General features: G+C 42.3%; 1 protein-coding gene across 4 annotated transcripts; it reads left to right on the plus strand.

Moving 5' to 3' along the window:
• Nucleotides 1-545: 545 nt before the first annotated feature.
• On the plus strand, nt 546-17,045 carry LOC117396712 (fibroblast growth factor receptor substrate 3). 4 transcript variants are annotated; one of them, XM_059005015.1, is made up of 7 exons: nt 546-730; nt 3,571-3,694; nt 4,366-4,454; nt 5,091-5,277; nt 12,853-13,014; nt 14,119-14,258; nt 14,663-17,045. In XM_059005015.1, the coding sequence occupies exons 3-7, from the start codon at nt 4,389-4,391 to the stop codon at nt 16,031-16,033; spliced, it is 1,926 nt and encodes a 641-aa protein (XP_058860998.1). In that variant the 5' UTR covers nt 546-730; nt 3,571-3,694; nt 4,366-4,388; the 3' UTR covers nt 16,034-17,045. The 4 variants fall into 4 exon arrangements, with proteins under 4 accessions (XP_058860998.1, XP_058860997.1, XP_033850772.3 ...); XM_059005014.1 differs by lacking the exon at nt 546-730 and adding an exon at nt 1,615-1,887; XM_033994881.3 differs by lacking the exon at nt 546-730 and adding an exon at nt 1,909-2,001.

A 17,045-nucleotide genomic window follows, 5' to 3' on the forward strand; every position in this document is an offset into this window, starting at 1 on the left:
TATTTAGAGAAATGTATTGGTATTCCTGCTGCTGTGTTTGTAGCTAAATGGTTAATTGGCTTCAGCCTGTGGTCATTTTGCAGCTTTGAATTCCTTACCTGTGAGATGCGAGGGGTCCAAATAATATAGGGAGGCAATTCAAGCCTGGCCTTGTTTTACAGAGGGGAAACAGCACCCTCTAATGGTGTGTCAAGGAAGTGCTTCCCCTTTTGGAAGGCCTGTACAGAGATCAAACAGCCCTCCTACCCCTTGTCGGCTTGTATTTCAATTGCTCATTTTTAAATCCGGGTTAAGAATGCTCCAATCTGATTAAATATATAGACCTTGTTTGCTACCCTGTATTTCTTATTTGCTTGCATCAAATCCGACTATTAGCGTCAAGAACATCGCTGGTCCTGTTGCGCTCAAAATCATTTCAGTTGTTTTTGCTTTTTTTTAATTGTTCTTTTTAATTGGTGTTTTTCCCCCAGGTTTTTCAAGTACTGCTGTATAGATTCATATAGGCAAGTCACTGCTGCATACCCAGTCCCTCCCTTTGCTGTAGATCACATGGTCTGATTGTAGGAAGACCGTTGCGTACCTCAGAAGCAGTTGAAACCTTTTAATCCTAAGTGTTTGTATAAAATCAATAAATGATGCAATAATGTGCAACAAAAGCAATCTGCATGAAAATCTCTTCAGCACAAGAAAAGGTGGGACCCCACGATGGTGCTTCCAGCGCTAATAGGAGGTAAGAAAGTGGATTTTCAAAGCCTGTGGTTATCTCTTTATCTGCAGCATATACATGGAGACAGGATGATGAATGCTTCCACAGTGTGTTAAACCCTCTGCGAGGTTGCCATGGCAAACTAGCAGAGACTCAGGACTTTAATTATTGGAGAGCGAATCACTTTGTGCATGTGGTCACCTGATGGTCATGTGACAGCAGCCTTTCCTGGCCCAAGTCCTCAGCTGGTCATTTCATTGTTGCAGAGAAAGCAGACCTGATGAAAAATGCTGCTTTTGATTAATCCTCCCCCATGTTATTGTACAAGTACAGGGCACTGGCAAGACTGAAAGCAGATTATATAGCAGTTCAAAAGCATAATACTAATGAATTTGTGCATGGTTTCATTTCTAGTGAGTTTGCTAAACTTGACACTCAAGGTATTGAAAAGCCCTCTCCTCCATGTTGGTATGCAGGAATTACAGGGGTGCACATTTGGTGCCAGTAGAGTTAAATTCTACTTGGGGGGGGGGGGGGGGGGTAATTTTGCACCAGCAGCCTGTTTGGTGATAAAGTTTAAAAACAATTTAGCACCAATTTCCAAAACTCTGCACCCTTGAATTAGTCCCCAGTGCACAGTTGTGAAAACTAAAACTGAATGGGGACCTTGTTTCATTAGGAATAGTTCTTGTGGTTAACACGTTGCCAGCGCCCCTTGATGGCTTTGGACCCTTATTATTAAATATTAGTATGAGTATTACTATTACTATGTGTTTTGTTATTTGCATTATTATCCATTACAATAATCTAAAATGTTTTTTTCCCCCGCTTTCCGTACGATTTCAATGCACCCCCTAATGTTAACTGTACGGCACAACACCCCCTTCCCACGATTCCAGTCCTCCAGCGCTGCGTTCCTTCTTGCCTCTCCCAGCTCCTTGTCTCCGAGTCAACTCTGCCCCGTTGATGGAAGATGTCAAGCTGAGGCCTGGATGTGCTGCAGGAGGGGGGTCGGGGGGGAAACATAACAAGATTTTTTTTTTTCCCGGTTACGATTGCAGGAAAAAAAAAAAATATTCAAATAAAATGTAACGATTGCACCACCAAGCGCAGCGGATTGGAATTGGGAATAGCAGCAGCAGCCGGGCTAAGACCCCGAAGGCCGTTGCAATGTTGCACATGTGAGTGCTTGGTTTTCAAACGGGGTTTTTGTTCTGCAGTGAGCTGTTAGGAAATGTAAAAGCGAAGCTGTGTGTGCGTGTGTGTTGAGCTGCAAGTAGATGTAATCAAACCCGGTAATAATCATAAACAGCAGTAACACCAGTCGCGATTTCGTTTCTTCCGACATATTATTATTATTATTATTATTAGTATTATTATTATTAGTATTATTATTGCGCAGTTCAGGCAATGCATTTTTTCCCCACAGAGAGGAGCGATCACCATTTCTTTCTGCAATACAGATTTTGTTTTCCGTATGTTTGGGTTTGTGCGTCATACCTTTGTTTTTATTGTTGGTATTGTTTTGAAGATGTGAACCGTGTTAAACTCGGGAGGCTATATTGTTGTTATCGTTGAATTAAAATAGCAAAACTCTGAAGTGGATCGGCGAGTTTAGACGTCAGAATGCAATTGTGATAATACATGCATTCAGTTTAGTAATATCGTATGTACAGCGCGGTTGCCAGGCGTTTCAAGCTAGTTTCTCTTATAATACACAATATAATACGGAACATTTTTTTTGGAAGATAAACGATAATAATCATTGTCGTGCACTGGGTATAATCGTTTTGCGTCGTAGCTGACGTTATGCGTTAATATATATATATATATATGTATATATATATATATATATATATATATATATATATATATATATATATATATATATATATATATGTGTGTGTGTATATATATGTATGTGTGTGTATACATGTATATATATATGTATACATGTATAAGTTATGCAGTTTATCGCATATTTTTTCATCATATTGGTGATGCTCAGTGAAACACTAAAGACGCCCTGGCGTACGCACTCAAATAAATGCGTTATTTGTGTTTTTTTTTTTTTTGGTCAGGAATAAGAAAATATAGGATGCAGAGAAAGACATTAGTTGTGAATCAATTAACCGAGGCGCCTTGATTTTGATACCTACCTTAATGTAAACAACGAGTGTACTTGTCATTAGTACTACCAGCGACTGATACAAGTTGGCAAAAAATCTAGTCCCGTACTTCCTTACTATTACAGTCTAGGGTGAGAGGTGGTGATGGAGTTTAGAGGATGGGACGGTAACCTGGGCAACACGGCACCAGCTTGCGATACCCACTTGCTTACCAGAGGGGGGGGTCAACCACAGCGAGACCGTCCTGTCCACAGCACAGCACACGCGAATGTATTGTTTTCAGTGTATTTATTTGTGACTGGGGGCGCCGTTAGGGTCCTGGTTTTATTATTAGATACATTGCACCCTTTTGACCAGCTCTGTATTGTATTATTCTCTTGGTACCAAGTGCAGTACCACCAGCCTTTCATTGCATTGGCTGAAATGGCTTGCCAGATCCGAGGACTTGACTGCTTTTTTGAGCACAGTGAGCCAGCCTGGAGATAAGACATGCAGATTGTAGCGCTGTTGTAACAGGCTCAGCAAAAAGGTCTAAAACAGGCTGGAGCTGGGCCCGGATCTGGAGATGCACTTTGTACCAGCTGCAGTCTGGGTACAGGTTGCAAGTGTTGCTGTATTGCTTTGTATTTGTTTAGGAGGAGGGGGGTAATATGACTAAATAACATTTAATAAGTAAATAGAAATAAATAATAAAAAAAACCACTTTTTATAACTGTTCCGTTTCTGTTCCCGCAGGTGAAAGAGAGACAAGCTCACCATGGAAACGCACTTTGAATCTATACGTTCCTGTTCACCATGACGCCCAGTAGAGGATTCTGGGATTGACGCGGGAATATTTCCCACTGATGGCCAGGACTGGGTAAGGAGAGGCGGGTTTGGGGTTTGGGGTTTGGGGTCTGGGGTATTGTCTTCCAGCAATGTGGTCCGCAGCAGAGATAGAGAGGAAGTGGAGCATCCACTGTTGAAACCCTAATTCTTAATGGAATATTAATCATTTTCCAACTCTGACCCCAGTGATTTTTGTTTGACCGCTTGATCATTTAAACAAATGCGGGTTAACATTCATAGAGCTATCGGCTATCAGCTATCAGCTATCGGCTATCAGCTATCAGCTATCAGCTATCAGCTATCATAGGGGCAGCAGTGTGGAGTAGTGGTTAGGGCTCTGGACTCTTGACCGGAGGGTCGTGGGTTCAATCCCAGGTGGGGGACAATGCTGCTGTACCCTTGAGCAAGTTACTTTACCTAGATTGCTCGAGTAAAAAAAACCCAACTGTATAAATGGGTAATTGTATGTGTAAAAATAATGTGATATCTTGTAACAATTGTAAGTCGCCCTGGATAAGGGCGTCTGCTAAGAAATTAATAATAATAATAGTAATAATAATCATAGAGCTTCCATATGTCCCTATATAGACGAGAAGTTTTTTTTATTTTGGATTCGTCCCCAGATGAGGGCACCATGCATGAAAGGGTTTAACTATCAGCTAATGCTGGTTCCTCTCCTAACTAACCGTGTGTCTGCTCCAGGTGTCAGCCGCTCTGCTGAAGCAATGGGAAGCTGCTATAGTTGTCTGTACAGAGACACAATCCCAGACAACCACCCAACCAGATTCAAGGTGAGCTCACTGGAGACTCAGCACCAGCTCCTCCATCCCCTGCACTTCATTGTAAATCAGCGGAAATAAGACTCCTATGCCAGGTTTTAAAATGAGCCTGAATAGCCACACTGTATAGGTAACAAGCTCAGGGGTGTCTTATTAAACTCGCAGTAAAATCAGGAATGGATCACACGGCTCTGCAATGGGAGTCTTATTTCCATTCCTGGTTATTGCTCTTCTGCATTGTGTTGTATTTACGAGGGGTTATTTACCTGATTGAAAAGTGTATCTAGATTATATCGTAAGTCAGGGTTGGAGTCTTTTTTCCCTGTATTATGAAAATGAGACGGATGTCTTATTACATTTCCGCCCAAGATGGAAGTAAGACTCATGGCGTAGCGGTTTGATTCGTTCCCAGGTTTTACTGTAATCGCAGTAGAAAACATCCAAGCTGGTTACCTGTGCACTGCGGATAACCCGAACTGGGTCAGACTGCTAGGCAAGGGCAGTCTAAATCAATCACAAGTCATTATTTCCATGCCCGGTGATGATGCTTTGGGAAGCTGTCCCCTCAGAGGAGATCTTTACCTGTGGTTTGCCAGGCCTGTTTGTAGTTTTGTAACGTGTGGTTTGTGCTTGCAATGCCCGTGTCAGGTGACGAATGTGGACGATGAAGGGAACGAGCTGGGCTCCGGCTCCATGGAGCTCACTCAGACTGAGCTCATCCTGCACACCCGCAAGCGCGACGCTGTCAGGTGGCCCTACCTCTGCCTGCGCCGCTACGGCTACGACTCCAACCTCTTCTCCTTCGAGAGTGGCCGTCGCTGCCAGACCGGCCAAGGTCAGTCCCGTCAGAGCGGGTTCATAGAAATCACATGGCTTCCTGGTTCTGTTGAGATATAAATCACATGGCTTTCTGGTTCTGTTGAGATATAAATCACATGGCTTTCTGTTCCTCCTGAGATTTCTCTCTGTTTAAATGTGCTAGGATCTGGAAGGTAGATCCCTCTCTGTTTAAATGTGCTAGGGTGTGGATCGTAGATCCCTCTCTGTTTAAATGTGCTAGGGTGTGGATCGTAGATCCCTCTCTGTTTAAATGTGCTAGGGTGTGGATCGTAGATCCCTCTCTGTTTAAATGTGCTAGGGTGTGGATCGTAGATCCCTCTCTGTTTAAATGTGCTAGGGTGTGGATCGTAGATCCCTCTCTGTTTAAATGTGCTAGGGTGTGGATCGTAGATCCCTCTCTGTTTAAATGTGCTAGGGTGTGGATCGTAGATCCCTCTCTGTTTAAATGTGCTAGGGTGTGGATCGTAGATCCCTCTCTGTTTAAATGTGCTAGGGTGTGGATCGTAGATCCCTCTCTGTTTAAATGTGCTAGGGTGTGGATCGTAGATCCCTCTCTGTTTAAATGTGCTAGGGTGTGGATCGTAGATCCCTCTCTGTTTAAATGTGCTAGGGTGTGGATCGTAGATCCCTCTCTGTTTAAATGTGCTAGGGTGTGGATCGTAGATCCCTCTCTGTTTAAATGTGCTAGGATCTGGAAAGTAGATCCCTCTCTGTTTAAATGTGCTAGGATCTGGAACGTAGATCCCTCTCTGTTTAAATGTGCTAGGATCTGGAAAGTAGATCCCTCTCTGTTTAAATGTGCTAGGGTGTGGATCGTAGATCCCTCTCTGTTTAAATGTGCTAGGATCTGGAACGTAGATCCCTCTCTGTTTAAATGTGCTAAGGTGTGGATCGTAGATCCCTCTCTGTTTAAATGTGCTAGGGTGTGGATCGTAGATCCCTCTCTGTTTAAATGTGCTAGGGTGTGGAACGTAGATCCCTCTCTGTTTAAATGTGCTAGGTTGAGGAACGTAGATCCCTCTCTGTTTAAATGTGCTAGGATCTGGAAGGTCCATCCCTCTCTGTTTAAATGTGCTAGGATCTGGAAGGTAGATCCCTCTTGTTCACCTTTTCTCTGCTCTATCATGAATTAAGTTTATTCAGGGCATCTACACACACTCACACACACTCTCAGAGAGGTCACGCTAGCTTTTCTGTTCATGCGTTCCTGAAACGCACATGCCCAAAATGTTGCATCGCATCCATCAGATACTAAACAGTCAGCTGTTAACACAAAGGCTAATAAACTCCAAGGATGTGCAATTTAGTACATTTTTATGAATGCTTAAACTCAATGCTATATGATAGTTTAAACAGCCTCTGTGTATATACATATGAATACAGACACACTTTTCTTTATGGTAGTATATACTAACAGTAGACTGTTTCCATGACAACGAGATGGGATTCTAAGCCGTGTTCTACGTGTGTGTTCATCTTTTTCTGCATTCCAATAACAGCAACAGCATCGCTGCGTCTGTGTCTTTTAAGCGAAAATTCTTGAAAATCTGTACATCTGCATGTATATGCATTTTTTTGCCCAGCAGCTTTTTCACACACACTACAGTACTTCTTGCTGTCTCAATAAACAAATAAATATGTATTACTTGTCATGATGCACGTGCATCAACATATGAAATGAACCAAGTAAGTGTGTATGTTAATAAACCATAATAATAAAGTAACAGACAAACTAACGTTAATAAACTAACTGTCAAACTAATTGACACACCACCCCTACACACAAATGCAGCAGCAATATACAAGACATGCACATTATTTAACAGAATGGTGAAGCAGCTCATCAGAACGAGAAAACACCAAATTGCTCAGCGGTTCAGGTTTTTTTTCAAGAGCTTGAACAATTTCTAACTTTTTGTAGCAAGAGAAACAGCGGCGCATTTTGTCGTTTTGTTTACTTGCCATTTTGTAGCAGTGAAGCGCACTCGTGGAAATCAGAATACACAACGAGACAATGATATGCCAGCGGTTCTGGAAAGATTTAATGAACCAATCAGTGTGGCTCAACACTGAAAAAACTGAATAAACCATTTTAATTTCAGTTTGATGATAATGAGTTATCAGGTTACTAAACAGTGCTGTATCAGTTAAAACAAGCTTTTGTATTAAGCCTTTTCTTAACTGACAGGTTATCAATGTTTTTCAGAAAACAGTAACACAGCGAGCGGCCAGTACACCTCGACTATACTTCTCGGGAACTAAATTGGAAACAAAGCAACATCCTGTTGGGCTTACGTCAGTGATAACTCTGTGATCGATTGATAATAATAACCACGTGGCTTCCAACAGTTACTGCGCAGATATAGTTTCTTACCTGAAAAGATCAAATAAGTAGCCTTTATTTAAAAATAAATCAGCGAATAAATAAAGCATTGTGAGCGATGTACCCCAGAAAACAGATTTGTGGCGCACCTTAAATAAGTGTGCTAGTCATGTCTTTCTCATACTAACCATCGATTAACACACTACAGTATACGCTAAACTGATGTGAAAAATCATTTTCAAACATCTATATTAACCATGCTTTAAATGAAACTTCTAAATGAACGAATAAATCCATTGCTTAACATAGCCTAGTTGGAGGAGATGTTTGTGTTGAAGATGTTTTAGCAAAGCCCTTGTGCCTCCTCCTTTTGAATGAAATATTTCCCTGGCAGAGTTGGCAAATTCCGTTTTCTCCAGTTTGGATGCCATGTCTTAAAACCACAACACAAAGAATCCCGCAGCGTGAAGCGCATTTAACATGAATAACTGTATTCAAACTGAGATGGTTTTTGTTATTATCATTATTATCCCGATGTTTGCAGTACTTGAAAAGGCTACTCAAGTCTACAGATCAGAAGGGACTACATGTGTACGATATAGTATTTAAACATGTATCATGCACTTTGAACATTAATATTTGTGATTTATTTTTTATTACCTGAAAAAGACCCGGGTATTTTTCCCGGTGGGTACCTGGTTCTGGAGTCTCTACCCATGTCGACCTCAGACATATATATGTATTTGTTAGGGCTGTCAAATGCTGGGATTTTTCTGTGTAAATAAATATAAAACTCTAAAGAAGGGGCAACAATATTAATCCAGAAATAGGACAACAGGTTTTTTTTTACGCTGGGTTGTTTTTTGGATAATAATAATAATAATAATTTCACTTTTTAGCTCTCTTCATGCAAGCATTCCAGGGCGCGTTACAAAAGAAATATCAAAAATCCTGCGTCTAATATATAGTTCAGCTACAAATAAATACACTCAAACAAATCTGTTTTCAAACAGGATTTAAAGACTAATTTGTGCTAGCATTCATGATATGAATCGGGAGCTCCAAAGACGAGGGGCATTGTAACTAAATACCCTGGATCCGACAAGAGTTCAGACAAATTTTAGGGGCTGTCAGAAGATTAGCATTTTCCGATCTCAGGGAACGACCCGGGACATATGGGGTCAGCAGATCTAGATGATAAGAAGGGTCAAGACCATGTAAGACCTTATAGGTAATAAGAACTACTTTATTATTATAATAGTAATAATAATAATAATAATAATAATAATAATAATAATAATAATAGCATCAGTAATAAAACAAACACATGAGATGGTTGCAGTAATTGTATCAATTAAATATGCAATTAAAACCAAGATTAACTAAGATTAAAATGATTAATCATGATTCATTTTTTGAATCGCTTGACAGCCCTAATATATAGTGACGTGTTTTTTTTTTTTTTTGATTAACACAAAAGATTTAAATGAGTTTAAAAAATAAATAAATCATTTATTTCAGGATGTTTCGGACAGAAGTCCTCTTCATTGACATATATATATATTAAAAGTAATTAAAAAGACACACCTTGATATGGCAGCAGAAGATCCGTGCCACAGTGATGAATATGGAAATACAATATTAGTAGAGAAAGATGGTAATTGCTTTTTTAGGTGTTTCAGTAGTTTTGTATGAAACACAAGACAATTATAGATTAGTAAGGGGGGATATTACTGAACACCTGAGCAGAAATGAAAACAGAAACAAATGTTACCTTGATGAGGATTATAAAGAACACATAGAGAAAGTGAAATGAAGCCGGGGTGGCACAGAGACTGGGCTTCAGAGGCAGAAGTTGCTGCTGTAGATATTATAAATAGACCAGTACATGTTTATTAAAATGTTGTAGGCCAGGAATGCTTTAAATATGAAGGAACAGAAACTTCAGTCCAATGTAATGGCGAACCAATTAATCCTCTATATAAAAATAATCATTTTGAATGAATTGTACTTAAATGTAACAGCAGTAGATACATATCAAATATATTAACTGCAAGGAATCATGATAAACAAATACACACAAAAAGAAAAGAATGCGGAATAGGGATTTAGGAAAAGCATCAAATAATATTAGTAATGAAGAGGTAACTAACAATCTGGTGCACAACAGCAAGAATATCAAAGAAGATCCCGAAGGGTCATGAAGTGGACACAGCGTTTAATTTATCTGATAAAACACTAACTGCCTCACAGAAAGCATTTCTATGCAAGGGGCTCAAGTTTGTTCCGGCAAGAAGATACATAAATAAGGAGAATAACAGAATTAAAAGAATGGAAAAGACGAATGAGGCTAGCGGAGTACTGTTATGATAACACACACAGAATCAGAATCGGTGCGTGAACATGGAACAGAAATGAAAAGAAAGCACCACTGGAATCCTCCAGAGGGAAGAAACTCATGGGTAGACATGCATATGGAAGTAGATAGAAATGAAATATTAACAGAAGCAGAGCTAAATGAATTAATAGAGGATGATGGTATCATTCTAAGAGCAGCAGATAAAGGTTTTGGGGTGGTAGTCATGAACACAGATGATTGTGTTAAAGCAGTCGGGAATGAATTGCTCAATATAAATGCATACGAAGAAGTAAAAACTAACAATAACGGCATCATAAAAGAAGTGAGAATATTGACAGGTAGATTATCTAAAAATCCCTGTAGCCCAGTGTTCCCAGGCATGAAACTTTAGAAGCATGTGAAGAGGCGCTGGAAAACAGATGAGAACATGATACCTGCGGAAGAAATATTAAATGTGATCAAGATATTTTTAGAAAATAGTTATTTTACATTTAGAAATAGAAGTTACAAACAGAATGATGGCACGGCAATAGGCTCAAGAATGCATTTTATAGGCAAACAGGAGGAAACGTAACTGAGTAAACTAGACAAGAAACCATTAGAATACATAACGTGCGTGTAAGTCTGATGCATCGTGTAGTTTGACAGCTATCGACAGTCAAGCCTGTGCATCGTTTTTGTGTAAAGGGTTTAAGCAATGGAAAGCTTTTATTTTCTGTTACATTTGGAATCGGCAGTTATTTTTTGCATTAAGCGCAGAGCTTCTCGGCTCTCCTCAGGTCTGACTCACTGAATTCAGTAATGCTGGGCAGATTGTAAACAAGTGCCAGTCATCGCTTATATTGAAACAACTCTTGTACAGTTTCATAAATTAGCAAATTATATCAACCCTAACATAAAAGAGCAGTTCTAAAGGACTAGGTATAAGGATAAAAAGAACCTGTTCTGATGACTGCAAAAAAACAGAGAAAGGAATTACAAATACATCTTAGAAAAGAGGATATAAAGAACAAGTTATTGAGAGAGAATTGAGAGAAGTTGACATACTCAATAGGAATGAACTACTTGATTATAAGAAAAGGGAAGAGAGGGTTAAGAGAGTGCCATTAATAATGACATAGTCTAAATTATTACCCAACATTTCAAAAATAGTTTTGAAGCATTATAATTCAGAGAAAATGAAAAAAATATTTCTGAATGCACCGATCGTAACTTTTAGAAGGGATGCAAATTTGGCTGACATTTTAGTCCACAGTAAATATAAAGGGATCATAGATACATTAAGGGACTTTGAAACCTGTAAAAGCACATGTGAAGTGTGCAAATATATTGGTAAAGTGAAATCGTAAATAAAGAAAATAAATATTCAGTCTTAAAAAATCCCTCATGCAAGGATAGCAACCTTGTAGATGGTATGTTTTGCATAAAGTGTAATAAAATAAAATCTGTAGGAGGGACAGGTACATCATTATATATAAAAGAATACAGAACCACCTATCAAATACAATAAATAAAAGTGAATGAACCAATAGTTCAACACTTTACAAGGAACAGACACACCATGGATGTCTGTGGTTTCAGAAAAAATAAAATTAGATAATGTACAGTATAGAAGAATAAAATAACATACATGGATTCATAGACTAGATACCAGGATGCCTGAAGGTTTAAATAGAAAGGAACAGTAGATCGTTACATCATTAACTATGTAGTGAATGACATCACAAAGACATTAGATTTAAAGAGAAATAAATGTGTGGTTACCATGGCATCAAAAGCCTATAAATACCTCCAATGTTTGTTTTCAAACACACTTCCCCTTGACAAAGGTCAGTATTTTCTGTCTGGAAGTCTGTGAGCTTTAACTGCTACAGACCCCACGTCTAAACTTGTCTACCAACCCGGCAGATCCCATAGCTGATTCACTTGCGTTACTATTAATAAACAGACGGTGGCAGCAGAAGTTTAGGTTTCTCTCATGGAAACGTGTTCACCTGTCATGTAGCACTGGGTTTGCACAACATGGCAAGGGGTCTGGCAGCAAATTGAAACTGCGATAGGGTTAGGACATGGGGACACTTAACCCTTCGTGTCCTAAAAAGCCCTGTCTACTCCTGCATCCACATGGCCCATAGAGTTCATGAATGAGATGCTCTCAGCACACCACACCTGGGCTCAATGCCAAGTGTAATTGGGCAGTTCATAATTCATTGCAGTCTGTATCTGAGGCTTGGTGGTTCAGTGGTTAAAGAAAGGGGCATGTTACCAGGAGGTGCCCAGTTCAATCCCAGCTCAGCCACTGACTCACTGTGTGTGTGACCCCAGAGCAAGTCACCTAACCTCCTTGTGCGAAATACTATTGTCATGAAAGTCATTTGGTTTGATGTCTGCATATGAGTGCACACGATACCAGCTGCTATGTGAGTACGTTTCCATTTATTGATTCCAATATTCAATATTCAAAAGGTACTAGCATAAACCTTTATCATTCGACACAACAAGTGTGGCACCTAGTTATGAACGGAAATCAGATAGTGATCAGTTACCTAATGTTCTGGGAGAAAGCTCAGGTATGGAGATGGTCTGTCATCAGGAGAGGATTCAGGGAGTGTCTCGCTCGCACTAATGAGCGCCTGTCTTATATATCCTACCTAACTGCGTGTGTGTGAAACTTTGTGAACTCTGCTTACAATATCAAAACATCAATTTGTGGGCGTGCGGTATAATGTTGTTCCACACACAGAACATACGCCAGGTCAGAATGTACCTCAGTTTATCAGTTCCTTCCTCCTGGGTCCAGGCTGGTTGGATTGGAAAGCACCCTCCCACAACTGCAGCTGCTTAGCCTTCATTGACATTGCAATTGTAGTGACTCTCTGTTTCTGCAGGTATCTTTGCCTTCAAGTGCTCCCGTGCAGAGGAGATCTTCAACCTGCTGCAGGAGCTCATGCAGTGCAACAGCATCAACGTGGTGGAGGAGCCCGTCATCATCACACGCAACAGCCACCCCCCCGAGCTGGACCTGCCGCGCACCCCGCAGACCCCCAACAGTCAGTACATTAGCAGAATACATCGACAGCAGCGCTGGGCAGACGTGCTTTAGCAAGGAGTGTTTATATGCACTGTGAAATACGCAAAGCAGCTGCCTTTTTCAGCTAGCTTCTCCTTTTGTTTTGCGTAAATGTTTCTGCATGTTTGATGAATGCACATTTTTGTGTGTTTAGAAGTGTCCGGTGACCACCTCTGATCAAGTTGAGAGTTTATTTCTCACGCACTCTTTGCTGTTTCATAGAGAGTGCAAGAGAAAGTGCATTAGAAGCTGTTCAATCTAAATAAAACACAATCTGATACTAACATTGTAGTTTAAAGCACTTGTTTAAAAGTTAATACTTTGTCCTTGAGATTCTGAGTGCGAGATCTAAACTCTCAGTAAAATGATGTGTCGTTGCTGCAGATAGGTTCCAATGGGGACGTGGCTTCTAGTAATAATTGAATGTCAGTTCCTGCTTCTTGCCACTAGAAGGAAGTAGAGTTTCTCCTGTGTCCTGTAGTTGGGGTTAGTTCAATGGTGCTGTGGTTCTTTGTTTTCTCTTTTTCAATTGATTAGTAAAAACAATAACTATGACAGTGTTTTCAATTGCACCAGCTAGCCATCATACTAATTGAAAACATTTGCATGAAAAAAACAAGCACCCTTGGCTTTATTGGGGCCATTCCTGTATGTACATAAACCTGCATGCTCAGTAGTGTTTCAGTAACACTATTTACCATCCATAACTTCATAACCCTCCATACAAATCAGTATTAGAAACTTAGCTGACAAACATTTTGGCTAGTGCCTTTTTCAGTGTACTATTAGAGAATAGTATTGAACAAGTATTGAAATAGTGGGAACACTTTTACTGCATACAGCATAAGCGATGGGAATAAGACTCCTATTGCATAGCGGTTTCACCCATCCCAGGTTTTAATTCGAGCTTGATTAGCCACAGTGTTTCGGTAACAAGCTCAGGTGTGTCTTATTGAACTTGTAGTAAAATCAGGAATGGATCAAACTGCTATGCAACGGGAGTCTTCTTGCCATCCCTGATACACGATGCACACACATTTTAAAACTCGCTAACGAATGTTGTCTGTTGTTGTTCTGCCCCCAGCTCCAGCCTACACTGTCCCCGGATTCCCCAATGGATACCCTGGATACCCAGTGGGAGGGGACGGCTCCTCTCACCCCTCAACACGCCACCCCTCCCTGGGAGAGGACTCCACCCACGGGCTCATCGGCATTGAGGACCAGGTGACTTGAAAAAACATCCAGAACCACGAAAGACTCAAAAGCATTATAGTTTTTGTAATTTAAAAATGTCTAGACTTATTGTCTAGAAACGTTGGTCATTGAATTAGTATTTCTTAAGGTATTTAAAAAAATGATTTTAAAAGAAGCAAATAGCTGTAACTTGCTTTACTGCTGTTTTGTGAGTCGCAAAACTTAAATAAATAACTTTGCATGGTAATTTAAGAGACTCTGCATATATCATGGTAGTCCTGTATTACATTATTACACTATAATACAGTATAACTGGTGCAAACTTTGCAGCACTGATGTACAGTAAATGTGTTTTTTAAATACAGCCCTTAATTGGAAATAAGCAGCCAAACCCTGCACAGACCCTTGCTCTGACCCTTGTCTGTCTCTCGCAGGCCCATACTTACGTGAACACTGCCAGCGCAGACGGGGAGTCCCATGGGCGACACTGTGTCCACTCCCTGCCCGAGGTGCGGCCCAACCCTTACCCGGAGAGCGCCAGGGGGGGTGTCGGGCCTGGGGGTCACCCTGGCATCCACTGCTGTCCTCTGGAGGAGCGCAACCCCCAGGTGTTCCTGCAGCCCCCCACGGGAGAGGTGAAGTTCGTGCTGGGGCCCACCCCTGCCCAGTGCAGGCTGATGGAGCGGGAGAGGGAGGCCCTGGCGAAGCAGCTCCACGTGCACCACCACACGCACCTGTCCGGCGAGGCCGTCCCGGAACTGGAAGGGCCCCCCCCTCTGCCCCTCCCCCACCCCCACCACCTGCACCCCTCATACCACCACCTCCACCCCCACCACCCTCACCACAACAACAACAACGAGCACAAGGAAGGCTGCCAGAATGCCAGGCTGACCTACGAGAACATCAACGGCCTGGGAGGGGGAGGGCTGAGGAGGGGAGGCAGCCTGGGCGGTTCTGGAGGAGGAGGTGGGAGGATCAAGCTGTTCCCTGGCAGCGTCTCCCTCTCCGGGTGCTCCAGCAGCAGCAGCAGTGGAGGGGAGGGTCCCCACTCCCTGCCTCCCTCCTCCTCCTCCTCCTCCTCTCAAGGGTTCGGCTGCATGGGGGTCGGCAGTGGCCACCGCAAGATGGCTCTTCTGAACTACGAGAACCTGCCATCGCTGCCGCCGGTGTGGGAGTATCGCGCACTGCAGAGGGAGGAGGAGGAGGAGGAGGACGAAGAGGATGAGGAGGAAGAGGAGGAGGATTACGAGGAAGAGGAGTACGACGAGTACTCGGAGGGGCCCGGAACGCCTAACGGCTACCATGACGACGGCGGCAACGGGAGGGAGGTCATGCGGAACTATGTGAACACAGACCGCCTGCCTCAGGGAGGCAGGAGGCCGGCATGCCCCCCAAGAAGGCAGCACAGAGCTGGGTATTTCCACGGAGGAGGAGGAGGAGGAGGAGGAGGAGGAGGAGGAGGAGGAGGAGGAGGAGGTGGTGGTAATGGGGTCTTTAGCTTTGATTTCAGGAGGGGCGACCCATCCCAGCAGCGACAGCTCAACTACATCCAGGTTGATCTGGACGGGGATTCAGAGCGTGGGATGGGAGGGGGTATGGGGACAGGAGGAGGAGGCGGCAACCCCCAGCAGCAGCCCATGCCTTGCGTGGGCCCCCCGGGCCCCCAGCCCCCCCGCCGCAGCGAGTTCTATGCCGTTATCGACCTGAAGAAGACCGCCGCCATGTCCAGCCTGCAGAGGGCGCTGCCTCGGGATGACGGGACGTCACGGAAAACCAGGCATAACAGCACTGACCTGCCGCTGTGAGGAGCAGGGGGTACAGAGAGGAGAGAGAGCAAGAGGTGGAAGGTGAAGTGACCCCCTCTCCAGCCTCCTTGCGATGGTACGGCAGTATTCGGACCCCCTTTCCTTCCTCCCTTTACTCAGAAGAGGTTTGACCCACGTCGAGCAATGAGCTCTGTGACTTGCCTGCGTGCAACTGTCGGCGAAACTACGAAACGTGACTCACAAGCAGCTTGACGGTTTCAGCTGTAACTGACAAGTTAGGTCAGCCTGAAAAACGTGAAAGGAAACCTGCCGATGTGTTTTTGGCCGGCCGTCTGTTCAGGATTGTCCTGGCTGCTCCTGATCGAAGCTGGTGGCATGTTGGAATAGCCGCAGGGACAACTTGATGTAGGCAGGGCATGGCCCTCGAGCGAGAGGCGTGCCAGCTGTTGTGTATTGTGTGTGACGTACCTCCCATCTAGCCTTGTAGCTCTCAGAAGATGCAGCATCCCCTTTTTACTGTCACTGATTGCGAGCTCCTGTACCTCGTTAGCTTGATTGAACAGTGGGGTGAGGGTAAGGATTATTTGGTTTTGTTTTATAATGGAGTGAATAGGAAACACACAGATTGCCACAAAGATCCAGGAAAACGCCTCTCAATGTATTTAGCATGATAGCTAATATTATTATTATTATTATTATTATTATTATTAGTATTATTATTATTATTAGTATTTTTATTTAGACATTGCACACACACAACTGTAAGATCAAACATGTACACCGATATTGAAACACAGTTCATGCATGCAGACATACAAACATATATTCTACGTCCTTTAGTTGTTTTGTTTTTAATTTGGAAAATAATAAACACAAAAAAACAATTTCACATCACTTCCAGAACGCAGGGAAGATCAGTCCAAGTTACGTTTGTTTTCTGTGGGTGGCGGCTGTTTTGAGATACATATTGACAAAAAACAGAAAGGGGGTGCTGCATCGTTACCATTTGTGACCATTTTGCTTGTTATTAAAATAAAATAAAAAACATATA

Source organism: Acipenser ruthenus, chromosome 30 (genome assembly GCF_902713425.1).
Source record: "Acipenser ruthenus chromosome 30, fAciRut3.2 maternal haplotype, whole genome shotgun sequence".
Classification (NCBI taxonomy): domain Eukaryota; kingdom Metazoa; phylum Chordata; class Actinopteri; order Acipenseriformes; family Acipenseridae; genus Acipenser; species Acipenser ruthenus.

Excerpts from the sequence above, each read along its gene's own strand:
- LOC117396712 (XM_059005015.1), top strand. The coding sequence starts at position 4,389 with ATGGGAAGCTGCTATAGTTGTCTGTACAGAGACACAATCCCAGACAAC. Across the intron at positions 5,278-12,852 it reads TCGCTGCCAGACCGGCCAAG|GTATCTTTGCCTTCAAGTGC; the intron begins GTCAGTCCCGTC and ends CTGTTTCTGCAG. Across the intron at positions 13,015-14,118 it reads CACCCCGCAGACCCCCAACA|CTCCAGCCTACACTGTCCCC; the intron begins GTCAGTACATTA and ends TTCTGCCCCCAG.